Consider the following 26,521-nt stretch of genomic DNA (forward strand, 5'->3'; position numbering starts at 1 on the left):
CCACAGGCCAATACAAGGAGACTCTGTGAGAACAGATGACAAACCGCAAGCCCAGGGAGGGGAAGGGAAAGAGCCTTCTAGGCTTGGGGGATGGGCGAGCCCACAAGCCCACCACACACAGCTGCGCTTGGCCTCTGTAATCAAAACCATCATTACAGACCTGATGGTTTGGCTACAGCTGTAAAGAGATAAGCGTGTTGGAAGAGAAAACATGGCCTCGGTGACCCGGCCTTAGGGTCTGAGCGGTTGCTGGTTTGCACACTCTGCTCTGGCACCACACCCCCTGCCCTCCCCCTGCTCCTCCCCAGCCACCTCCCAAGTAGAAATCCCAAGCCCCAGCAGCTCAGGAAACCACATCTTTCGAACAAAGCTGTACATGTATCGGTTAGACGTGTCTACTAAGAAGGGTTGATTTCATTCCAGGACGTGACTTCAAAGACCAAAAGAAAAAGGAAAAGAATAATCTGGTTAGGTTAGTGTGCTCGGAATGGTTAAGCTCTTGGGGTTTGAAGTGGGGGAGGGGAAGCACAGGCCCCTTTCTTTCTCGTTCTCACTTTTTTTTTTTTAAACTAAACCCTCCTTCTGACATTGCTGTGGGCATTGTTTTTATATGAACAATTTGGGGATGAGGACCATGGGCTTGTGGTGAAAGAAGGCCCTGTTACAAGGCGAGTGGGGAGGGAGGAGACCACCAAACGTGGCCAAGCCCCGAACTCTCAGACAGACTGTTTTTCATAGCAAGGCATGCACACAACAAGCTGTACTGAACAGATGTTATTTTATTACCTAAAGCCTTTTTTTTTTTTTGCCTTCGTGAAAAAAGTAAATGGGAGTGGAAAAACACCCCCCCCCCCAAAAAAGAGGAGGTAGCCTGGTCTGTTTTCCTCACCATAAAAGAAATTTTCTTCCCTTTGTGACTGGTAAAAAAAAAAAAAAAAAAACCCTACTGCCATCAAGTTGACTCATAGTGACTCTACAGGACAGAACAAAACTGCCCTGTAGAGTTTCCAAGGCAATCTTTAAGGAAGCAGACTGCCATATGACTGGTGCAGGTACCTTAACCCTTTCCCTCTTGGCCTGGTAATCATAAAGAACAGCTCACCCTTATTGAGCACCTGGCTGGTTCTAAGCATTTACCTGGATTATCCTTCATTTAATCCTTACCACAACCTTGTTAGATAGGCCTATAAGTATTATTGTTCCCACTTTACAGATGAGGAAACTGAGGCTGGGAAAGGTTAAGAAACTGGAAGGAGGTCACCTACCATGTGTTAGAGCTAAGCTTTGAAGCCAGGCAGCCTGAGAGTCAGCTGAGCCACTCATTGCTCTGCACTGCCCTGAACTCACTGGCATGCCTATGAAGTATGTGTGGAAGGAATTAAAAAGATTAGCAGAGCTAACTTAGGTACCAATCACATCTGGAAGCAAATAGTGGGTCCAAAAATCTTGAGTACAGTTTTAAGATATATATACACTAAGAATTTTGGTGCACCCTAGTGTGAAAGAAAGGGAGAAAGATCAGATTTGGGGAGGTCAATCCTGCTGGAACTCAGTTCAACTCATCATCCACGCTGCCGGCTGCCACATGCCATTCACTCTACTGGGGGTTCAAAGATGAATGAGAAACACTAGCCACCTTTACAGATAAAGTTAAGTCTTTTCATAGTTAGTATAATATTTACTAATTACCAAAAACCTCAAGTAACAATGGTTGGTCTAAGTGGGTGCACAACATATAATCCTGGATGCAAAACAAAGACAAGGGTCTGCTTCCATTGCCCTTTGCCCAACTCCGACATTTTATATCGCAACACATGCATTTTAGATAGGACTTTGCTCACTATGAGTAACTTGTACTAATAATTTTCTAGTGAAATGTTCCGAACTAAAGATAATAAACTATTCTCAAAATGTAAATTGTCTTCAGATATGGCACCTTAAAAAGAAAATGTCAGTCTAAATTTTAGTTGCGTGATTTAGTGTGAAATATAAACGAACACCATTTGTACATGATACACAGCATGGTTTTCATCTTCAACTTCATCATATGTGCACATTAATTCTTGTCTCCCACTATATAGTTCCATAAGTTAAAAAAAAAAAAAAAAAGACAAAAATTATTGGAATGTTGGTATAGACCAAGAGGATGACATGGTTTTAAATGGCGATTCCATTAAAAAATGAATGAGGGTGCGATCACTTAAAAACCACACACACAAAAAAAATGGTTTAGAGGAACGCTGATTCAAGGATTAATTGCCTCTTCGGAGGAAATGTTCAAAGACCAAATCAACCACTCAATAGGCCCGAAAAACGCCTAGGCAGTGAATGGCCCCAGTATTTGGCCATTCTTTGTCAAGTGCTTCCCTGGACATGGTAATAGTTAGACGCAGTGTTCTAGGGCCAGCTGCAACCCTGCCTTGGCAGTGTAAATGGATCTAACTTGGTCTAGGTGGGTACTGTTCATTTAGTGATCAAAACATGATTTGAACATACCTTTTAAATAGAATCTCAAGTCCAGCTGCTTTAGAGATAATTTAGAACACCCTATAACTTCTGCACTGCCTAGAGTCAGACAGTACCTCTTTGCCCCTTCCCAGGCTCTGCCTGACATGCCATACTGAACATCCAAAGGAACGGCCTACGACACTGAAATAAATTCCACAATAAAATAAATTCCACAATAATCGTCCTCTGCTCAGATGCTGGCAGTGCACAGCAGATCTCTTTGTCATTGGTGGTAAGTTATTTGCATGTCTTTGGTCAATGCGGGGGGCGGGGAAAAAATGAAAAGCAGGGTATCTCTCAACTGTCTAGTCATTATCTGACAAGCACTGCTTTCAAAACTACCGTATGAAATAAAACCCAAAGCAAAATGAAGTTAATCTCATGAGCATGTTACAAAACTAAAGTAATATTGTTCTCTTCACCTTCCTCCCAAACAAAGATCAAATCTGGTATACACGTATGAACAAAATTCTCGTAACACAAGTCAAGGCCTGCATTGAACGATTTTCAGTCAAACTCAAGTTGTTTACCATTTCATGCAAACTCACAGGGAAATTGGCTGTTTAATCTTTACATACAAATGTACTGACTTATGACCAAAGAAGGCATTTAAATCTGCATTTAAACAAGCCTAATTAAGGGGGAAATTAAGACAATCATTTGGATAACTTAAGCCAAAAACTTTTGGGGGACATAATTATTTGGGTATTTCAGTAAAAGTATCTTTGCTTAAATTGTCTGGGTAATTATCTTGATTCTCCACTTCACTTTGCATGTGTCAACACAGAATAAATGAACAGCTGTTCAGGGAATCCCTGAATACATTTGTATTCAGTCAGCTAACCAGAGCAAACTTAGACGATGTTTTTTCCTCCAGTTGACTGATATTTCCTAGAAATGCTTCTAAGAGCAAGGTAAGAAGCTAAAAAAGACATTTTAAAGCAGAATTGGATTATGTATGAAATAACGTGCAATGGGATTAAGCACTGAAAGGTTTACTTCACATGCCAAATGAAAAGATGGTCAAATATGGAATTTTAAATTATATCCACTGACAATCCAAAATCTACTGGTGTAGTTAGCTGTAATTTGGCAGTGAATCAGCCTAGACATTCCAACAACACTTTGATTTCACTTGGTCACCAAAGTGGCCACTACCCAAACGAGCACACTAGAAGCGTTGGCTCCACATCTCCTGAGATACTTTCCCATTTCCCAGTGTTTACTGGTAAATGCTTACAAAAGTGCCTAAGCTGCTTGCTAGAAGTGTTTGCATTGTTTTACAGGTAAAAGGTAGGTTTCTGAGGCTGCTGCAGAAATAGTCTACATAAAGATCCTGAGCAACCCTTAGAAGTCCATGCAACATGTCAGTGCTATATGATAACCTCACACTTTACCAAGGTGAACAAGGCAACTTGTAGAAGCTGAACACAGAAAAGACCGAAGAGTGGTTGTCTGAAAAGGATGTGAGCCCTCCAGCGGCACCTTACCTTGGAGCCAATCTCTGAAGTAGTGCAGCCACATCTTGGGCAGCTGTTTATTTTCTTCCAACATGACATACTTCACATTACTGAAACTCTTGTGCAAGTCATAAAGTAAGTGCTGGATGTTTGGGTAGTCTGCTTTCTGGGTGACTATATACATGTTGTAGAAAGAGAAGTATTTGAACTGTGCAGCAATAAAGTCATATTCTCTGGTTTCTCGGGGTACAATGTCTGTAAGGTCCAGCCCATCTCTCACTCGGGTGGTCCCATAAAGGCTGACCCCTAGCAAGCCTAAGAAAAGGAAGATCACCACAACCTGAAAGAGAGTAAGGCACAAGATCAGACCCAAAGGACATAATCGACTCTTCCTTGAGAAAGATAAGGTGTTTTGATTATACCTCACTTATTATCACTACACTGGACTCCTGGTGGCGCAGTGGTTAAGAGCTCGGCTGCTAACCAAAAGGTTGGCAGTTCGAATCCACCAGCCACTCCTTGGAAACCCTACGGGGCAGTTCTACTCTGTCCTATACGGTTGCTAGGAGTTGGAGTCAACCCAACAGCAACGGGTGTGGTTTGGTTTGGGCTCTGATTTAGCATATGGGGTGGTTGTCCTAGAGATAAAACAATAAAATCATAGTAATTGCATTTTTAAAGAAGCTCATGGAGAATAAAAATGTTTAAAATGGAAGGAGATGGCCTAAATTCACGGAAAGAATTGCTGCAGAGATTCACACCTGTGGAAGATGAACTCATTCAAACAGCCCCACGCTCTAAATGGATTGACTGTTTTGGAATCCTGAAATACATCATGCCTTAGTGTTTTGTTTTTTTTTTTAATGGAAAAAGGGAAGAAAAGTAGAAGCAATCCATTCAATTTTATAGAAATCTGCTCTGTTATTCTGTGAAGAAAAGAAGAATCTCTTGCTTTGGTAGTTACCTTGGCTTTGGGTCTCAAGAGGAAAGGAGCATAGTGCTTCTCAGCAAAAGAGGAAAGTGTCCACTTGGTACAGGGAGGCTCGAGGCAGTGGAGGCTGGAGTCAGAGAACTGGGACAGCAGGTCCCTTGTAGAGCTGGTGCTCTCGGGGCTCTGGCAGCTGAGGGTGTCCTGGGTCACGGTGACAGGCTGCACGGAGATCTCGGAGCGTGGCTCTGCAGTGGTATAGTACACGTGCGTGTGGGGGTCGTACTCTGTGCGCAGCTGGACTGTGGACTGCATGGTGATGTGTGTCTCGTGGGCAAAGCTATGGCTGCTGTATGGTGGCGGGGGGCTGTAGCGGGTGTTATCATGGGTCTCTAGGTAAGCCTGAGGCTCCACCTGAATCACTCTGCTGACACAGGGGCTGAAAGAGGAAAAATTCGTTGCAATGTTATACTGAAACAGGGAAACGATACTTTCATTTTTTTCTAATGGCCATTAATACCCGCTTTCCGTATCTCGGACGTAGGAGAAAAACATTACCACTGAACTCCACAGACATAATCTGGTTTATTTGGACATGGACATGAGTAAATTCGTGGAGGCCAAATCCCAAGTTTGGCCACCAAAGCAAGTTACATGTTAATGAACCCTTTCAAAGCCTGATTCTTTAAAAAAAAAAAAAAAAGCCAACATTTTTTTTCTAGATGTTCTGCAAGGTATGACACACTCCCAACAATTAGCAATATTGTTTCCCAATAGAAAAAACGTGTCTCAGAACTTCAAGGGCTGTGAGATTATTCAGTTGAGGGAGGGGAGAACCCCAGTGAATCAGTTATTTCCCCCAGGGAAGCAGTGTCCATCTAATATCTCCCCAACCCCCATCAGACTAATGCAAACCCCGCTAACTACTGCATTTTTATGCAAGTAATGTGCACTTTCTACGCTTGTTTGTCAACTGCTGCCCCCCAAGGTATATTTCCTAAGGGTCGCTATGCCAATTTTTTTTTACCTGTTGCTGTTAAAAAAAAAAAAAAAGCATAGCATGCTTATAGAAATACCTGGGCGGGGGGGGGGGGGGGGGAGCGGGGAGAGGGCAAGGTTGGCAAAAAAAAAAAAAAAAATAGAAGGCACTTGTTATTTGTGTAAAAAAAAAAAAATTTTTCCGTTCTAAGTTCATAGACAGAAAGAGTTCTCTCAACACTACCACTCTGTACCCAATGAATAAAAGCCAGAGCTGCCTGATAATGTACCTTGTGAAACAGCAAAAAATATCCAGTCTCCTGTCCTCACGCCGATACAGATCCATGCTGAGAATTGCAGGAAAAATAAGCAGAACCATGGCAAAATTGAACACTACAACTACAGCCGCCTAAGAGAAGGAAAGAAAATTCACATCACCAATTCAACTCTTCCCAAACAGAGGACTGCCTTGAAAAGAAACATGTTTTTAAACAACTTTCTCTCACTTTACTATTGAAGTGTTTAAACCTGAAATAGATATTGGAGTTTCCCATCATTTTACCACAATTCCATCATTAAGACACCACTGGACTGGAGTTGTTGTGTGTCACTGAGTCAATTTCAACTCATAGCGCGACCCTACAGGATAGAGTAGAACTGGCCCATAGGGTCCCTCAGCTGTTATCTTTAAGAGTAGGTTGCCAAGCCTTTTCTCTTACAGAGCCACTGGTGGGTTCGAAACACTGACTTTCTAGTCCGTAGCTGAGCGCTTTACCATTACGCCACCAGGGCTCCTTATTGGACTGGAGTAACCTCCATCATTCCGATCCTCCAACCCCAATAATTCCATGAACCCATACGTTAGAATGGAACTAAACCACTAACATCTTGCCAGTAACCTAAGCAAGCCAGACCTACAAAGGCACATCAGAGAGTTTACTTGAGATGTTTTAATTTAAAACAAAAAGAAACACTTCCCTTTCAGAATATTTCGACAAGTTTGTGCGGCCCTGACTTACCACTTAGAAAATCTGTATATAGAAATGGACTGAATATATCAAAATGTCACCTTTCAAACATGAAATAAAATTTCAAACATGTCCCCTGAGGCTTTTAATAGGCATACTCCAAATAGCCTCTGGGGTAGCCTGTGGTGTGCGTGAGCGCAGGAACATAAAAGGTCAAGGAGAGTTAAGCAGGAAAGAAATTCCTGAGCATGATTATAGTATGCAGAAAAAATAAGTACAGATTCAAAAGTCACTCCATAACCTAGAATAAACACGGGGCGAGATGCTGTAGTGCTTTGGCAAGACTCCTGCTGACCTAGTAAAAATTACAAAATTGGGCTGTTAATAGCAGAAAGTCAACAGAAGACAGGGAAAGGGCTCTCCCGTTCAGAAAACATAGAAAGAAAAAAAAACACAATAGAAAACTAACACCAGATTGCTAAGTAATCAAGAAATATATATTTTATTAAATTAAAAACTCTTTTGACGTTTTCAAAGGATTGATTAGTTCTAAAATTTTCTCAATAGGATAAATGTCTCGGGGTGAGGAAAAAAAAATGTCAATCGGTGGTATGTAAGGAAGTCAAGAGAGAACCTCACAAACGGCTTTTGACGGTAATTGTGAATTTATGTTCAAGATGCAATAACAAACCCAAGTTCTACAGAGATGCCTTCAGTCATTAATTCCCTATGAAGCCTATAAATCCGTAGCAGTCAAGTTGATTCCGACTCATAGCGACCTTACAGCACAGGGCAGAACTGCCCCATATGGTTTCCAAGGAGCAACTGATGGATTTGAACCGCTGACCTTCTGGTTAGCAGCCGAGTTCTTAACCACTGCACCGCCAGGGCTCTGTGACACCTTATAGAACCATAAAATAACCAACAGTCTCCATCTCAAAATGACCTAGCCCCTATTTCTTAATCTGCCTTAAAAATTCCTTATCAATTCAAAATACATGCAACATGTTCATTTGCTGCTGTAACGGATAAAAACCCTATGGATATCACAACAGAATATTGTACAATGTAGTGCTGGAAAATAAGGCCCCCAGGCTGGAAGGCACTCAGGATAATCGGAGGCTACAACAACAGACTCGAGTATAACAATGATTGCTAATGAATGAATGAATGAATAAATAAATGAAAACCAGGTAAAATTTCTGATGGCTGCTCAAAAGGCCATTGCTTGCTTTTCCGGTTTTATTAAATTTTCTTTCCTTTCTTTTTTGGCCAGAGAATGAGCCTGAGCGTCACAGTCAGTCATTCTTTAATAAATGAGGACTTGTGGCAACTGGAGATAGTTTACAACAGTGACCCTCCAGGGTCCTGGAACAGGAATACAAACCCAACAGTACTCATTGAGCCCAGCCAGGTGCTCACCTTGGGAGAACTTAGTGGGCTGGATTTTCTACACACGTAGCTTTCCAGGCCACAACACCAGAGGATATCATTAAAGGAGAGTTGGTCTTGATGAATCACCAGTAGGTACTGAGGAAGGCAAAGAGAAAACAAGAGAGAGAGAAAGGAAGGAAAAAAGGCATGTGAGGCAGAAAAGATAAAAGACAAGGAGGAAAAAGGCAAGCAGAAAGGAAGGGAAAAAAGAAAAAGAGACAGGGAGGAGAAGGGGCTCCACTACTAAAAGGCTCTAGAATAACTTCTCAGTACCAAGATCTGCTATATAAAAAAAAAATGGGATAAAAAAGGGTGCTGAGAAGATGTGTGCTTGTGCAAAAAGACCACCCAAATTTTAGTCATAGCAATAATTAATCTTTCACTTTCTTTGATGTTACTCCTGGCCTTACATATATTTTTGCCTTCTTTGAGCTTAGATCCCAGTTTCAGCTGAATGAATAAATGAGAACTTTAGCTTTATTCATTTAGTCACTCACAATTCATGTTTCAATGTAAAATCTATAATAAATGAATATATGGAATAAATAAAAGATATAAAATCTAAAATAAATTTACAATAAAAAGAAACCTTTTTTTAAAAGCATTTTTGGGTCTGGTGGTCACAGTGATTGGTACTGAATTTTTTTTTTTCCTGTTATAGGTACCTTACGCTAAATATTCAAGAAGTCTAGTGTCCCAAACACAGACGGATTGTTAATAACTTAGAGGTGTTTAGGCCTTTATCAGTAATTAGTGAAATGAAATACAAATACATCATTGAATTCCTTCTTATATGACAAATAAGGAGACTTTTAAAAAGCTACCATGTTAACAAATGTAAAACCAGCAACCTAATTCATGATTTGTCTGTTTGTCCTCCTGATCACTCTCCTTAGAACCCTTTTGGTGACTAAGAGAGTAAAGCAATATGAATCAGCTCGGTGAATAGAACAGTTTAAAAAGTAACAACAAAAGTAAACCAAAAACCAGCCTGTTGCCATCAAGTGGATTTTGACTCATAGCTACCCTATGGGACAGAGGAGAACTGCCCCATGGGGTTTCCAAGGAGTGGACGGTGGATTTGAACTGCTGACTTTTGGTTAGCAGCTCTTTTCTATAAAAACCAATGCTTTCGTGAATTACACACCATTCTGTAAAAAAAAAACAAAGAGAAGAAGAAACAAAGCCAATGTTCTTTTCACCTGTCTTTGAAAATGTTGATTTATCGCACAACTTCAGTAATATCCTTGAGATACCAATACCCTGAACCACTTCGGGCTTAGGAAGGCCACGCTACAAATTGGTCAAGTAGCCTTCTCCCTCAGCCGCACTAATAATTTTAGGATTCCTATGAGTTTCAAGTTGGGGTCTCTGGGTGATACAAATGGTTACTGTACTCAGCTACCAACCAAAACGTTGGAGGTTCTAGTTCACCCAGAGGCACCTTGGAAGAAAGGCCTGGTGATCCATTTCCAAAAAATCAGCCGTTGAAAACCCTGTGGAGCACAGTTCTACTCTGACACACATGGGGTCTCCATGAGATGGAGTCGACTCCATCACAAATGGTTTTTGTGAGTTCTGAGTAGCTTAGGAGCAACGTCAGTAACTTACTCTAGGCCTACTGCTGACCGTAGCAGCATGCCCATTCTAGAGAATTCTCCATCCTTGTAAGTCATATAACTCTTTGTTTAGAAAAATATCTTGATGGGTAACTGGGCATGAGAGAGCCTGGTTTGGAAGGGGAGTGCAGAAGAGTGAGGGAACCAAATTGCTCTGCATAAGATAAGTGAGAGGAATTTTGAGCTTGCTGGGCAGCCTGAGAAGGAGGTGGGGGACTAAAAAGAAGCGGGACCAGGAGAGATGTGTGGAGGTTGAAATAAGGAAGGAGAGCTGGCAAGCACAGGCTGCCCACAGAGGAACACCACATGCAGACAATTGTCCCCGGCAGAAAACAGGCAATACACCTTCATACAGTGACATCTACGCTTCAATTTTAAGTCAACTGCCTCACCTGAGTTATACTGCAGTCTGAGCTTTAGACTTCGAAAAGTGTGCTGTACACAACTGCCTTGTGTTTGGGATGCTTTGGGGAAATCAACAGGTAGGGTGTTATCTTTGGGTTGAGGTGGCCAGCAAGAGATGGGAGAAGCCAAAGAAAATGAGAGTGTGGTTTAGAAGTAGGTAGCAGCCAGAAAGCTGACTGCATCTCGAAGAATTCAGAGGACTCATGATCAACTGGAGTAGGAGCTTGCTGACTTTCCATACGGGGTGGCCTCTGCTACCATTTTAATTTAACTACAAAGGAACGGTCCACCACCCATCTGTCAGTTTGTCGTACTGTGCTGGCTTCCATGTTGCTATGATGCTGGAAGCTATCTATGCCACTGGTATTTTACAAACCAGCAGGGTCGCCCATGGTGGACAGGTTTCAGTGGAGCTTCCAAACCAAGACAAAGAAGGAAGGCCTGGTGATCTACTTCAGAAAAGGTAGCCGATCAAAACTATACGGATCACGAAAGAATATTGTCTAATACAGTGCTGGAAGATGAGCCCCCTACGTAGGAAAGCCCAGGAGCCTCAACCAATGATCGCGAAGGCCGTGCAGGATTGTGCAATGTTTTGTTCTTTTTGTTTTAAGTGGGGTCTCTGTGAGTTAGAGCTGACTTGACTGCACCTAACAGCAGCATAAAGGGCAACTTCATATAGGCCCGAAGGGAAGAACCAAACCCTGGAAAAGTTCTTTTTAGAGTGTGGGATCGAGTTATTGCTTAAAGCAGCCTCCGCCCATTTTAACAGAGCCCCAAACCCTGGGATGCTACGTTACTTCACGGCTGCAATAACTGAAGGACATTAGCAGGGAAAACTAGGCTCAGGCTGCCGAGCGTGTGAGTGCAGTGCTCACAATCAGTACACATTTCGTCCCTAGAAACTCACCTGGAGGGAAAATGCCCGCAGAGCCGGAATTGGGATCAAGGCAGCCATAAAGAAAGCCGTGACGTTGCTGATGGACGTGAGGGCCACACTGGCTCCTGTGCGCTTGAGGCACTCCCCGGTCCTGTCCTGAGGAGGGGAAACCATAGTGCTTAGAGCTGTACAGGGTAGGGTCTTCGCGGAGCACGGATCGTGCGAATAGTCCAAAAATGTGGTGAAATAACACAACTGGTATTTTATAATGCTAGTGTGTCAGGGGATAAGAAAGAAATATTTGGCTAAGCCTCTAACACCAGCATTATAAAAAAAATTCAGTAACTATCTACGTAGTCATATACTCTTCATGGTTATAACCATCCAAGGCAGGAAGCCTCGAGATAATGATTTAAATACATTTTTAACATGATCAAAAACAAAAAAAACCCCAAAAAACCAGCTGCCATTGAGTTGATTCTGACTCATGGCCACCCCACATGTGTCAGAGTAAAACTGTGCTCCACAGTGTTTTCAATGGCTGTGATCTTTGGCAAGCAGATTGATAGGTCTTTCTCTGGAGGCACCTCAGGGTAGACTTGAACCTCCAACCTTTTGATTAGTATCCAGGTGTTTAACTGTTTGTGCCACCCAGGACTCCGTATTTCTGAAGATCCCAAATAGAGAAGCTCGTGGCACCTCTTATAGCGAATACGTGTCCTGAGGTTCTTCTAGTTTACTTTACAGCCAGTCATATGTCATTGGACATGGAACTGAAAATATTTACTGGAACACACTGAGGAAAATTTAAGGCCAAATACTCAGAGAACAAGAGGGAGCTTTGGCAGTCCCCAAATCTCTCTTCTTTTGTTTTTCTATTACCTCAAAAGGGATTCTTTTATTCTGTCCTGTTTCACTAAACGCATGAGCCAGGAGGAAAACATCATCCACGCCAACACCCAGAGCAAGAAATGGCAAAACCTGGAACACAAACAGAGGACAGTGACATTAAATGTGTGAGACACCCAACTGCATTAATTCCAAAGCTATTACAAACATTGCCACCAGTGCGCCCCCAACAGCTACCCAAAAGGACAGCTTACATTAACGCACAGTGAAGATATATAATTTGAGAGTTTACATCCTCAAAGTCTAGTGGTTTCAGCTCACAGGAAGTCTTGTAGATTTTCATTTCCAATAATTTTTAAAGTTAATAGATGAAAAGAAATCTAACTCATCTAGGGCAGTGGTTCTCAGAGCACGGTCCCTGGGTTGCATCCCATTTGTTAGAAATGCAAATGCTCGGGCCCCACCAGACCTGCCAAATGACAAACACTGCAGTTGGGGCCCAGCGATCAGCTTTTGCAAGCCCTGCAGGTGGACTGCTACTCTAATAAAGGGTGAAGCATCTCGGCTAATAAACAGCCCACGCAGACCTTCTGTCCACTGCCCCAAGGGGTCCATTTAGAGACAGCATCCTCGACACATGGGACAACCAAGTGGCAAAGGCTGAGGACCCTTTGGGTAAGGTGGACGCACGTGAGGCCGGCTAAGAGGGGTGTTTGTAGACAAACAGCAAAGGAAGGGCTCCTTTAGTACCTGAGTTGTTGCAGCGTTAAAGGAAATCCCGATCAATGAGCACAGGCCCAATCCTGCAGCCACTGACAGCGCAACCAACAGGACGCCAGCCAGCCCCACGGCACCCTGGGACTTGGAGCAGTCCCAGCGCAGCATGGTTAAACAGGCATAGGCAAGCTGCAAGCAGAACAACGGGGCGGGCGGGGGGCCGGGAGGGGATGAAGAAGGGGAGAAGGGGGAGAGAGGGGGTGGGGGGAAACACAAAACAAAAGCCAAACATTAGAATGTGTAATGATTCTAATGTTTTTCTCCCACCCATCCCCCCAACTCAAAAGTAGAATTCATCGAACCTCACCACAACAAAAATGTACATTACAGACGTCACACAACATGATGGGCAAACCGCGAACGGGAAAAAACGCTTTATAGGATCACTTTTGAAACCGTTATGAAGCTGATAGGGTCTATAAGCTTTCTCTGTCTCGAGTGCATGTGTAAGTTAAGAGCAGTTAAAAAGCGGAGCGGTCACGGGAAAGTATAAACTTTTAAAAAGAAACGAAACAAACAAACAAATAACCCCAGGAGCAGGGAATTGATGGTTACCATCAGTAAGTAGCCACTGGCCACTCGGATGACGCTGACATCAGAGAAGGATTTTAGGATGTCATCCAGGGTCGTCGTAGTAAAGGAAAGCACCTTCTGAGTAGAGTTGTGAGAGACGCTTTGATGAACCACCTGTGGATACAACATGAGGGTGAATTCCCAAATAGAATGAAAGGTTCAGTGAGTTTCTGGTGATGGAGATCCCACCCAACCCCCACTTGTTTATGACGCGTTAAAAAAAAAGCTTGGGGGTGGGAGGGTTTGAACTTGGGCTAACATTAAATCACCCTGGGCCTAGGACAATGAAGTCTATAGCTAATCAAGTGAGAATGTGGCGTTGTGGTGAGCAGGGTAATTGCGCGCTTCCTCAGAGGGGTTTATTTACTCAAGTCTAAGGCCACTATTCTCCTCTCCATAACTCCACCGACCATTTGCAGTTCCACGGGTTCTCCCCTAATCCAAAACAACTCATTCTTACAGGCACTCCTCCCCCCTCCATTTGCTGGCCACTTTTAAAAGGTCACATGCAGCTCGGTAGAGGTCACTGCTTGGGAAACAAAGGCCAGCTCCTGTCACATGACCTAACCAGGGGCCTGCAGCTGTGAACAGATTCTATGCTTTGCTAATGTTTTCCAGACACCTTTTCTTGTTAGCCCAGTGTTTTTAAAACACTGGTATGCCTTTACTCTGAAGTTCAGAATTGGTTACTCCAAGTGTTTTACTGCAACCCAATTAGAATTAGTGTCCTTAAAGACAGACTTCCATGACATAAATATTCTCCTAAGATTTTCAATACCAAGGAAAGGAAAAATTTCTTTTTCATCTTGCGAAGTTCCCAGAACTATCTGCTTTGAAAATAAATTCTAATGAGGAAAAAAAAAGTTGTTTTCAAATATTGTGAACAGGTAGTGCTTGGTTACTAACAGGTAGTGCCTGGTTACTAACAGGTAGTGCTTGGTTACTAACAGGTAGTGCTTGGTAACTAGAGTTGGTGCCCAGATTCAAGGTGTTCAGAATTTACCTCCACGTAGGTCCTCTGCCAGGCTTCCAGGATGGCTGCTGCTTTGTCCTCATTCCAGTTGATGTGTGAGACATACTCATAGCCCTTGAAGTGTTCATACATTTGCTTGGGGGTCATTAACTGAAACATAGTCTGCAAGGCGTGGGCGCTGTGACGGAGTTGGCGGGGTGGGAAGGCACAGTATAAACATTCCCAGGAAGCAGTTTTCACTTTGGAAAAATCCCAAATGTATCCCCCCGACCCCCCGCCCCGCAACTCACTGGCAGAAATTCTTTTCCTCTATTTCAGCACATGTTTCCATTAAAACGGGACCTGGATGGTGATTTTGTTGACTAGATTGATGTACCATATTAAAGGTGTAACCTTACCAACCTTTTACAGATATACCCCCAAATTAAATTAATAGGCAATTTCCTTTCTCAGTTTTGATTCAATGAAACAGGAAGGGGAGAGCAGTAGATAGTTTGAGCAGATATACTGGGCTCTGTAAGGCACGGTTGCTTGTGCAGAAATCCCAGACGATGGCTTTCCCAAGGGAGACATCACAGACTAAACGCCTGACACTTGACCAGAGTCCGTCAGCGCACAAAGGATAATTCTTGCTTAGCGTTGAGTTCTTAGTCTTTCCCTCTAACAGAAGGTGACTGTACTTAGCACACGCAATTTAACTCTATAAGGCATGTTACGAGTAATGTCTCTTGCCCGCTTGACATGCAGGTTGCTTTACACTTGCCCCAATTTTCTACGTAATGGGCTGATCTTCTAAAATCCAAGTCAGTAACTAGTCTTGCTGAAAACTACAAATCCATCCTTGAAAAAAGTCCCCCAAGATGCTTTTTCAAGCTGGTCTGGTCTCCTAATATGCTATTACACCAGACAGCTAGCTAGGATAACAGTTAAGTACTAATACAAAGATACTTGCAGATGTCAGAAGGGAAGTAGTTTCTGGGGAAAGCAGGAAAAATAGATGGCTTGGATTTTACTCCGTGTGTTAGATTACCTGACCAGTTTTCCAGTGCTGTTCTTGACTGTACCACCCACAATCAACTCCTCTTGCCAGTGCATATACTTTCTGGATAAGCCATGACATCCACCGTTCAAAACAAGAGCCACATCAAGAGGCTAAAATAAAAAGACAGCCACATAATTACAGGAATTAGTAGGCAGGTCACATGCCTTGTTAAAATCCAGTACATTAAGGGCTTGTTTGTTACAGAGAGAACATTAATAACAAGGCTAATGAGAGGCATATGGCAAATCTCGCAGCAAAATTTCATTCCATAAACAAACTGAGTTCCATCGACCAAAAAAAGTTGCCGAGAACAAAATCTTAGAAATGAAAATAATCCACAGAACCAAAATTGGATTTAGAAAAACGAAAAGATTATGTTTCTGTCCCTTCTGAAAAGAATCAATGACTGTACTCACTTTGGTTGCATTTTTGTTGGGGGCGGTGACAGGGCAGTCTGGATCAGCCGGATTGAGGCAGGGGCGGTCCATGTAACCATGACCAACTTCAGCCTTATTCAGCATTTCCTCCCAGCTGTCCACTTGGTAGTTTATTTTCTTTAACTCTTCTAGGAATTCCAAAGGGTCAAAGTTGGTCCACCGCAAAGGAGGCTTACCTCTGTAAAAGAAATCAGGAGACAAAACAATGAAAAAAGGCTTCCAAACCCTCGGTACCATAGCAAGTTTGCACATATATCTGTATTGTGTGAGGCTTTTTGCTACAGTTCTGGGACTCCAGGACACAGAAAATAAATGCTGCTTTCCAGACACATCTGTCTGCAAGCCTAACACTAGGAAATACTCTTGAATGAAGATGGCAGAGAGCTTATAAATGAATGAGGGAATTAAAGAATCTTTGCTTGCATCTATTTATTTACTTATTACTAATTATGGTATTAATTGTATTCAATATTCAAAAACAAAATTAGCCAATGGGTGTGTCTAAGCAGAAGACTGAGATCCAAAATGGAAAAAAAAAAAAAAAAAAAAGAGGGACTCACAGTGTCAAATTAGCACTTGCCGGCCTAATAGATGCTTTGTAAATGTCATCCATCAAAATATTTGATCTCTATTACCTTTAATAATCCCATACTTATGAGCTCCTCTGACAGCCTGGCAATCACGCAGGCAAGCCCCCCGCTGCTTCTGCCATCACCACCATCAAGGCCACTTCCCCCCACACTCACTTTTGAATCTGTGCTGTTGACAGACCAGAAAGGCTTTTGGCTGCCTGTTATGTGGTTCAAACCACACTGTAGCTGCTTAACCAGGCTGAAGTCATTATTCAGAATCTCCCAACCAGAAAACACAAAACCCCTTATTTCCCATCTAAAACTGTACACTGAAGGCCAGGGCATGGCCACTGCAAATTGCTTTTGCAGATATGCGTAAGCCAGGACAGAAACAATAACCCAAGCACCAACTCTTGCATAATTAACTGAACACGTCTACACTGATTAACAATTACTCTTTTAAAGGTGCAGCATATATAATATCCAACTGCTCCGCTGTGAAGCATCCCCAACCACTGCCTTCAGAGACAGCAGATTTCCCCCTTCGGTGTCATTAATGTGATCCATGGAAAGGTTAGCATTTTACTTCGCAGGAAGATCTTGAACTTTAACTTGAAATATTTAATTCCGATTATCTACGTCTGATAAATTCTTTCCTTCAAAAAACAAAAAGCTAACCCTACAGAAATGACCGGTCTGCAAAACTGCAAACATTTTAAAGAGTTAAAAATCCCACATGCTCCTTGATAATTTGCATTTATTTGCATATAAATAGGTTGGTAAAAGTGAATGAAATTTAATGATGCCTACAGAACTTTTTTTTTTTTTTGAAAAGAGGAAAAACATTCTGCCTCAGTACCCTCCCCCCCCCACTATTCACCCCAAAAAAATGCACATGGAATTTCAATGTTTTTATTTCTTGTTCAAAACTGAAAGGATTAAACAATGATCAAACAACACCCAAAGCATTCTGTTCTGGAAAACCAGATCATACACTTACAGGAGATAAGCTGTCCCGGATTGTAATTTTGCCCCTTCCCAGAAGCAGTCCAAAGGTGTAATAATTAAACAAGGGTAAAGATACTCTATTATCTGTCAAAGGTAAGAAAAACACGCCATGCATTAGGCTAACACAGAACACTGGAGGTGGGTGGTTTGAGAATTTTTTAAAGAAATGTTTGTAAACAAAAAGAAAATATACCTGATCCATGTAACCTGTTTCTGTGATAAGCTCTCCTGATTTATAGCACAAATGTTCCAATTTCCACTGTCTAGAAAAAGAAAAGCAGAGAGAAAAAATTTCTCATGGTAGTAAATAAACTAAGGAAATCAGCTGCAAAATCAGAAGGCTAGTGTATGGAGAAAAAAACCGCAATTTCTATCACTTTTAACCATCTGTCCAAACGAGCACAGCTTTTGCCAAGTAGAGACCCAGCAAGCTTGCTTTAATGAATAGATAATTCTTGATTGTAATTAACATGTGGGGTGTTTATGTAAATGAATGCTACCAAAGTACTTGAAAAGTCTTGTTTTCTTAAGTTGTTCCTCCAATAATCTTGTTTACACCATTAATTTGCTTTTCTACATACATTAAGAGACTTCAGGGCAGCCCAGTTGAATTATCACAAATTCAAAATAAGTGAGGACTCAATTAGTGAGGTTTTAATGTATAAACATATATTTAGGCGGGAAAACATTACTGACTTTTTTAATGGCAGCTCTCGGGATAAAGTCCTTATTATATATAACAGGTAGTGTTCAAAATGAACTTTCTGGCTCTTAACCACAAATGCTGTAAAGGACACTTGCCAGGTAGACCAAATTCCCACATTATAATGAGATTAGAGAATTACTCTATTCCTTGTCCTATAAAAATGATATTAAATATACAAAAACAAAGAACAACCCACTGCCGTCGAGTCAATTCTGACTCACAGCAATCCTACAGGATAGAGGAGAATTGGCCCATAGGGTTTCCAAGGCTATAAATCTTTATGGAAGCAGACTGCCACATTAAATATACTGATCAACAATTAACTCAGAGTTCTGTTATCTCTAGAAGAGCACACTACACCCTTGCCTTTCTCAGTGTATTAGGGAGATAAACCTAACTTGAAAAAAAGAGAGATTTGAAAGGTGAGAGAGAGAATGGGAAATGGGGTGAATACAAGAGGGGGAAAAAAAAACTCCCTCCAAACTGCTCTATTTTATTGGTCTCCTAAGGGAAGTCTGTTTTCAACCAAAGGAGCTATCCAGACTTTGTCCTCTCCCCTGTCCCTCTTCTCAGAACCTTCCCGTCCATCCATCCCTCAGAGTCCTACTGAAACACCACCTTCTTGCTAAGCTTTCTCTGGCCAGTGCTGCTGAAAATCACCCCTTTTTCTTGAACTGTAGACATTGGCTGGTGGGCTCTCCTGCTTGGAGACTGGAGCTCATGCAGTGGGGACTGCTTGTGTGTGGCTTTGCACGTGCCTACCCGTATTGATGTCTTTCCTATGCCTAACTAGACTGTCAGCTCTTTGAAGGCAGAGACCAAGTTATCCATCTATCCGTCCGTCCATCCGTCCATCCATCCCCCATCAATTTACCCATCTACATATATGTTTATGTTTTAATTCTACATAGCATCAACACTGGGTACTGATGGCCATGTGAAGATATAGGCAGAGGCTGGAGTGATCTGTAAGCCAAGGATCACCAGCTGTCACCGGAAACTAGGGATGAGGCATGAATAGATTTAGATTCTCCCTCAAAGCCTTCAGAAGGAATCAACACAGCCAATACCCTGATTTCAGACTCCCAGCCTCTAAAACTGTGAGACAATAAATTTCTGTTCTTATAAACCACCCAATTGTATGTATAAACATATACATACATGGATAGATTTGAGTAGGTTCTCAATAAATACCACTCGATCAATTAATGCTTACTTAGGCTTTCTTGAGAGGACATGATTGTGCATTAGAAAAACCACAGGGCTTGGAGCCACAAGAACAGGTTGTAAACCTGGCTCTATCATTTAACAACAGCATGCACTTGGGGAAACGCTCGAATCAATGTAATTGCCAGCTTTCTCACCTAAAGAAATGGAATGGGTCGAACTAGGTGTTTTTTAGAGTTCATTCCAATGCATAAAATTTTCTGCTTCCTTCTCAGCTTAAGAAGAATGTAGTTTTATTGTGTAAACCCATCACATCTGCCATCAGCAATCTTTAGGTGTGTAAGTGACCAATCAGTTGCCTTCGAGTTGACTCTAACTCATGGCGACCCCATGTGTGTCAGAGTAGAACTGCTCCATAGAGTTTTCAATGGCCTTTTTTTTTGGGGGGGGGGAGATAGCCAGGACTTTCTTCCAAGGCACCTTTGGGTAAACCTGAACTGCCAATCTTTTGGCTAGCAGCAGAGCACATTAACTATCTGCACCACCCAGGGACTCCCACATGACAAGCCTCCTCAAACAGGGTCCAATGAACTATATTAAAAACATGTAGGGGTGCTTACAATGGCCTTGGGACACCCATTTCTAGCCTCTTCACAGGTCCTCTATTGCAAATTTTGTGAAGCTGCCCTTGGTAGTTGCTTCCCTTATAATACTCCTTAGAGGCTGGAGGGGTCATGCTATTAAGAGTTAGGATGTGCCCTTCAGCCAAGATGGCCTAACACTGGCACGAAACTACCTCTTGACATTTTCCAAAGCCTCTTCCTACCTAGATCTGATCTTCTCCTGGAACCACACGGCCATAAACCAAGTTTACAGTGACCCATCCAGGTGATGCCAGGCCCCTGGGATCGCACACCTCAGGCTAGAATGGGTCTTAGGGTCAATCTAGTCATATCCATGGGGAATTGGAGGCAAGCGCAGAAACAAGCATAAATCTTACTTGTACTCTCACCGCTTGTTGTCCTCTGGCCACTGAGGATGTCTATGCTGCCCCTCCTCACCTCTCCCAGGTAAAAAAAAAAATCATACTGTCAACAACTCAGTTAAGAGGAGTTTGAAACCGCAGGGAGTGGGATCGGGTTAGGTAAGTGCTGACTTAGCGGTCCCCTACAGATGGGGCTTGGTGATAGCAATCTCAACAGTTTAAACCAGCTTAAATGAATCAATCCAGGCAGTCAGTCTGCCAGTCAACAAAATGTCTACTGTTAAAAATGTCAGGGTGTGACAACGAATGAGATGGGATCCTTGCCCTGAAGTACCTTAGAGTTTAGACAGACAAGAAAAGGACTGTTGGTTTTGGTCTAGAGCTCTTCCTATGCTTTTACTATGCCCACAGCACTCTGACACTACCTATAGTTAGAGGGTGATATTTTTTAAAGGTACGTGTGTGGTGTGTATGTGTTGATGTATGTGTGTATCCACTTATTCAACATATCTGTCAGCATGAATTCATACTGGCTCGATCCCCCTTTTGCTTTGTGGTACATCAAAAAACAAAAAAAAACAAAAAAAAACAAAAAAAAAAACCCACCGCTGTTGAGTTGATTCCAACTATAGTGATCCTATAGGATAGAGTCACTAGACGGCAGCGGGTTTTTTTTTTTTTCAATAGGATAGAGTAGAACTTCCCCATAGGGTTTCCAAGGAGCGGCTGGTGGATTCAAACTGCCGACTTTTTGGTTAGCAGCCGAGCTCCTTGTGGATGTACAACTGCCAATATTTGAAGTGAAGACAAAGCAACGAGCCTTATTTTTCTCCTCCCTCCCTCCTTCCCCGACCTCCCTTTCTTTTTTTGGTTATGTCTATGAATTGACTAAACCAACCCGATTCCAACTCATAGTGACCCTATAGGACAGAGTAGAACTGCCCCACAGAATTTCCAAAGAGCACCTGGAGGATTTGAACTGCCGATCTCTTGGTTAGCAGCCATGGCACTTAACCACGACACTACCAGGGTTTCCAAATGGACTAAAGGCAATTCAAAATGCAACTGCTGCAAACATATCTTAAACAATGGAAGTGTCTTTAGAATGGGTGTAGAGTTCCCAAGTGGCTGCTTGAAGGGTCATGCTCACTCGAGCATAAGTGCCAAAACATTTATTGAAAATATACTATAACATCATGTACTTGCTCTGTTGTCAATCCTCCAAAAAAAAAAAAAGAACCAAGATGGGAAGAAGGATATAATTGCATTAGAAAACTATCTGAAGTGATACTCCAGGTGTATCTCCAGGACACCCTTATCTAGTAAAGGGGCCCACACCTGCCCAACTTACCTGTTGTACATATATACATGGACTCGGCTGGCCTGGAGGGCTGAGTCCAGGTGTTGTCGGAGGGCTTCTGTGGTCAAGACATTAGCACCTTCTTCTTTCGGGGTCTGTATCATGAGTTGAGGATTAAACATGGCCTCTTCTCCAATCTTCTGACGAGTATAATTTAATTCACGACTTACTCGTCCACCAACTGACAAATATATACAGGTTTCCATTAGAAGGGTAAAACCATGGCAAATTCACGGTCTTTTATCTCACTAACAGCTTTGTGATGCACAAGGAATGAATCCTGTTTGTGAAAATGATGGTGGGTGAAGCAACATTCACTGTATTATCGTTGGCAATGCCAGCGTGACTAATAATACACACATGAAAAATACTCACCAGAAGCAATCAAGGTGTCCTTCAATAGGTATACTGTGGTACAACCATATAATGGAGTACTACTCAATGATAAAAAGAAATGAACTATTAAGCTGTGAGAAGACATGGAGGAACCTTAAATGCATATTGTTAAGTCAAAGAAGCCAGTCCAAAAAAAGCTACATACTGTATGATTCCAACCCTATGACATTCTGGAAAAGGTACACCTATAGGGACAGTAGTGGTGGTGCAGCAGTTAAGAGCTCGGCTGCTAACCAAGAGGCCGGCAGTTCAAATCCACCAGCCACTCCTTGGGAACCCTATGGAGCAGTTCTACCCTGTCTCATAGGGTTGCTATGAGTTGGAACTGACTTGAAGGCAATGGGTTAAGGCTTTTTTATGAGGACGGTAAGGAGCCCTGGTGCCGCAACAGTTAAGCACTCAGCTGCAAACCAAGAGGTCGGTGGTTCAAAACCCACCAGCAGGAGAAAAGACCTGGCGATCTGCTCCCATAGTAAAGATTTCACCCCATAGGGCACTATTAGCAGGAAAGATTTCACCCCATAGGGTCACTATTAGCAGGAATTGACTTGACAGTGAGTGGCAACAGCAACATAGGGACAGTACAAAGATGAGTGGGTACCAGAGAAGGGGCATGGGGAAAGAAAGGGTGGAGCACAGAGTGAAACTAAAAAAAAAAAAAAATGGTATTACAAAGGTGGATATGTTACATTATAAATGTGTCAAAACCCATAGGACTGGACAACACAAAGAGTGAACCCTACGTAAACTGTGGGCTTTGGTTGATAACGATGTATCAATATTGCTTCATCAATGGTAACAAATGAACCATATGGATGCAAGATGTTAATAACTGTAGGAGAGAAAAAATACTCACTAAACCCATTAATGCCTGCCCACCAGTCACATACACAAACCTAATAGACACGCGCTTTGTCCGCATTATAACGGATATACCATATGGATAAAGAAGGAGGGAAAACTTGAGACACCTTTTCCTTGCAGACCAGACCAAATACCCCTGTTACAATTTCTTTCACTTGTATAAACAATCTGCTCCTGCAGCACATTTCAAGATCAATGGCTTCAATTTACACTCCTCTCCTAAATAATCTGGCAAAGGTAACAGAAATGTTTCTCCTCCGTCCAAAAAGAAACAAGGAAAGTTGGCAAATGTGTGTTCAGTGCAAAACTTGCCAGGAGAAGATAAATAATAAGATTCAAGTCAGATCCACGTGGGGAAGCCCCAGTGAAGAGGAACGAAACGTATGAGCCACATATCATCCCCGCCATCATGCATAGCCCCAGAACCTGGTTCTATCAGACGCACCTGGAAGCACCCAGAAAACACAGATGCCAGGTTCTGAGCCATCCCAGAAGCTCCCTAGGTGATTCCAAGCACGCAGCTCAGGCCGAGAACTGCAGTCCCAGAACCACACAGGCTCCACCCTGGTGGGCCAAAGCCAGGCATGCTCAAAGCCAACACAATTAGGCACAGGCGAGCACACCAGCAAACTTCCGACACTGCTGCTGCAAAGTGCTTCCCTCCTAGCTTTTCTTCTTGTGAAATCCTCAGGATCAAGGCTGTATTTCAATTATGGCTTTGGACCAAACCTAGCTCGGAAAGCTGCACCTGGCTGGGGCTGACTGCAGCAAGGGAGTGGCATTTTTCTCTAGGGTGGTGTGATGTGTGTTGGATGGGAGGGAGATGCTGACACCTTCAGAGAGTCCTCCTATCCAAGACTGTTCCAGAGCAAGGGGCTGTGTAAGAGTCCATGAGGGAAGGAGCAGCAAGACAAAGAGGATCCTAGAAGCACACCTTTCTCCACCACAAACACTCACACACACACACCCATATACACACTCACAGACCACACACATGCACAGACACACACACCCCTCACCCCAAACACACAACACAAACACTCCAGGGCAAAGGAAGTGAGTGTAACTGGTTCCCTCAAGTCACTGTTTACGGAGAAGCCGGCCTCCAGCTATAGTTTAGAAAGAACCGTCAGTGATCTTAGCTTTCCCACGAAGGGGAATCCTTTCTCTTCAAGTTTAGTATTCAAGGACATAAACATTTGGTTTGGGCAAGTAAATAAGTACTGGGAACAGCGGGTTGTTTAGCCCTCTTGGCATATTTTATAAACAAGGGGCAGGCTAAAAAGCAACTAGTGCCCTCATTAGGAAAACTTGCCAGATTCACGGCCTGGCTGGCGAGTCATCTGCGCAGGTCCGAGCGGACACGCATAGGCTCAGAGGAAGGCTGTGAGAAGATGTTTAGTGTGGTGTGTGGGAGGGGGCCTCTGGGTGGTGCAGTTAATGTAGTCGTTGCTAACTGAAGGATTGATGGTTTGAGTCCACATACAGGTGCCAAGGAAGAAAGGCCTGGTAGTCTACTTTCAAAAAAAAATCTGCCATTGCAGAAAACCCTATGGAGTACAGTTCGACTCTGACATATATGGGGGTGCCATGAGTCCAGGTCTGCCAATCAATTTGAAGTTAAGGAAAGAATGACCATAGGAAAACATTAGAAAACAACCTGCAGTAGAGGCTCTCGGTCCTGAAGCTGCCTGCAGACAGGGCCTTGCCCCTCCACAGGAATCACGGCACTATACCTTGCTGATTTTCAGCCAAGGAACTAGTGAACAGAAGTAAACTCAATCCCCCTCCTCTAGAGATGGACAAGCAGTTTGAGGCTAAAAAGCCAATTACTACGTCCAGAGGTCACATTGGAAAAGCTGCAGAGCTGCATACCAAGGGGCTCGAACAGCCTTTGCTCAGCACCTTCCTTTTTTCTGGCTATGTCACAACTCAGGCACCAGATCTATAAATCATCTATATTTCCAAACCGCCTCCTCAAGCCTGGGCATAAAAACAAACAAGCGAACAAAGCAAAAACCAGTCGTCATCCCGTTGACTCTGGCTCTTGGCTACCCCATGGGTGTCCAAGCAGCGCTGCGCTCCATGGGGCTTTCAATGGCTGATTTTTCAGAAGTAGATCACCAGGCCTGTCTTCCGAGGAGCCTCTGGGTGCTTCGAACCGCCAACTTTCCAGTTAGCAGCTGAATATAGTCAGTTGTACCATCCAGAGGCTCCCAGGCATTGGCATAGCAGTTTCTTTTACCTTTGTTGAAGCTTAACAATCCAGGTGAATTAAAACCATAAGATTAAAAACAAATAAGCAGGACTAGAGAAACCCCTGTCTCCCCCTTTGCAAGGTGACTCAGGTGTTGTCCAGGTGAGGAGCCGCCCTGGTGCAGACAGGCAGCCTCAGCTCATCAGGATTCTACCCCCTTCAGGCCTATGAGGGCCTCCATAATGTAACCTTTTAAAGCCCTGGTGGCGCAGTGGTTAAGAGCTCCACTGCTAACCAAATGGCTGGCATTTTGAATCCACCAGTTGCTCCTTGGAAACCCTATGGGGCAGTCAGTTCCACTCTGTCCCGTAAGGTCACTATGAGTTGAAATTGGCTTGACGGCCAGCAGGTATGGTTTTTGGTTTTTTTTGTTTAATCATATATATTTGAATAAACACACATATATTTTTATAAAGGTGCATATTTGTCATGTCTCTGGAATCGAAAACTTCTTCCTCTTCTATCGCTTGCTCCAGTGAAAAATAAGAATATTTTGCTTCTGTGACAATTGGTTTCAACCAAGACAAGACCACCATAAGTAGACTGAGCAACTAGAGTTGAAAGACTGAATTCTTTTCAAGTTTCTTCAACCCCCATGCTATATCCTGCATTTCAGCACGGTTAAAGTCAACTGATTCTTATATATTATATGGCTATTATTTCACTGAACATATCATCTTATATTTTATCAAGTTGTGAACCTGTCTTTGCAAAGCTACTCAATAGCATTTTTTAAAAGTTGAGTTGGCATCCAGCATCCATCTTATCTGACACACACAGTCTTACCATGATTCTGTCATCGAGCAAATATTTGTGGTGCCTACTATGTGCTGGAGTCCCTGGGTAGTGCAAACACTTAAGGAGCTTGGATGCTAACCAAAAGGTTGGCCGTTTGAGCCCACCCAGAGACTCCTCAGAAGAAAATCCTGGTGAGCTACTTCTGAAAAATGAGCCACTGAAAACCCTGTGGAGCACAGTTCTACCCTGACACACAGGGCATCGCCACAAGCCGAGCCAACTCTACATCAACTGGTACTATGTGTTAAGCAATGAGGATGCTGCGGTGGGTGAGATTGGCGTGTTCCTGCTCAAAGGGCCTCGTGAAGAGAACAGGCAACGGGCAAGCAAGCCAAATAAGATAATTTCACGGCATGACAAGGGCCATGAAAGAATGAAGGGTGGTGTGATTTATTGGGGTAGGGAAAGAGGAAGCCTACTTCAAACAGGGTAACCAGGGAAGGCCTAAACATTTAAGATGATTTTGCAAATAAGAAGGTACCAGCTAAGTGGAGAGTTGGAGGAATAGTGTCTTGGGCAGAGGAACCAGCACGTGCAAAGCCTCAGGTCTGGCTTGTTGCAAGAAAGGAGGCAATTG

The 26,521-nt window shown here is 43.0% G+C and overlaps 1 protein-coding gene across 4 annotated transcripts in view; it reads right to left on the bottom strand.

The window, feature by feature from the left end:
• The window catches only part of PTCH1 (patched 1), a 65,426-nt gene that overhangs the window by 19,861 nt on the left and 19,044 nt on the right, over positions 1-26,521 (bottom strand). For 3 of the 4 annotated variants that reach the window (XM_049894854.1, XM_049894853.1, XM_049894856.1), the window contains exons 3-15: positions 21,621-21,810; positions 17,605-17,674; positions 17,404-17,495; positions 15,811-16,009; positions 15,383-15,504; positions 14,383-14,530; positions 13,362-13,493; positions 12,780-12,935; positions 12,063-12,161; positions 11,211-11,336; positions 6,165-6,283; positions 4,933-5,335; positions 3,999-4,308 (exon numbers count right to left, since the gene is read on the bottom strand). In XM_049894854.1, the coding sequence (XP_049750811.1) occupies positions 3,999-4,308; positions 4,933-5,335; positions 6,165-6,283; positions 11,211-11,336; positions 12,063-12,161; positions 12,780-12,935; positions 13,362-13,493; positions 14,383-14,530; positions 15,383-15,504; positions 15,811-16,009; positions 17,404-17,495; positions 17,605-17,674; positions 21,621-21,810 (2,166 nt within the window). The remainder of the gene's footprint in view (positions 1-3,998; positions 4,309-4,932; positions 5,336-6,164; positions 6,284-11,210; positions 11,337-12,062; positions 12,162-12,779; positions 12,936-13,361; positions 13,494-14,382; positions 14,531-15,382; positions 15,505-15,810; positions 16,010-17,403; positions 17,496-17,604; positions 17,675-21,620; positions 21,811-26,521) is intronic. The other variant, XM_049894855.1, reaches the window with a different exon arrangement.

Source organism: Elephas maximus, chromosome 9 (genome assembly GCF_024166365.1).
Source record: "Elephas maximus indicus isolate mEleMax1 chromosome 9, mEleMax1 primary haplotype, whole genome shotgun sequence".
In the NCBI taxonomy this organism is placed as follows: domain Eukaryota; kingdom Metazoa; phylum Chordata; class Mammalia; order Proboscidea; family Elephantidae; genus Elephas; species Elephas maximus.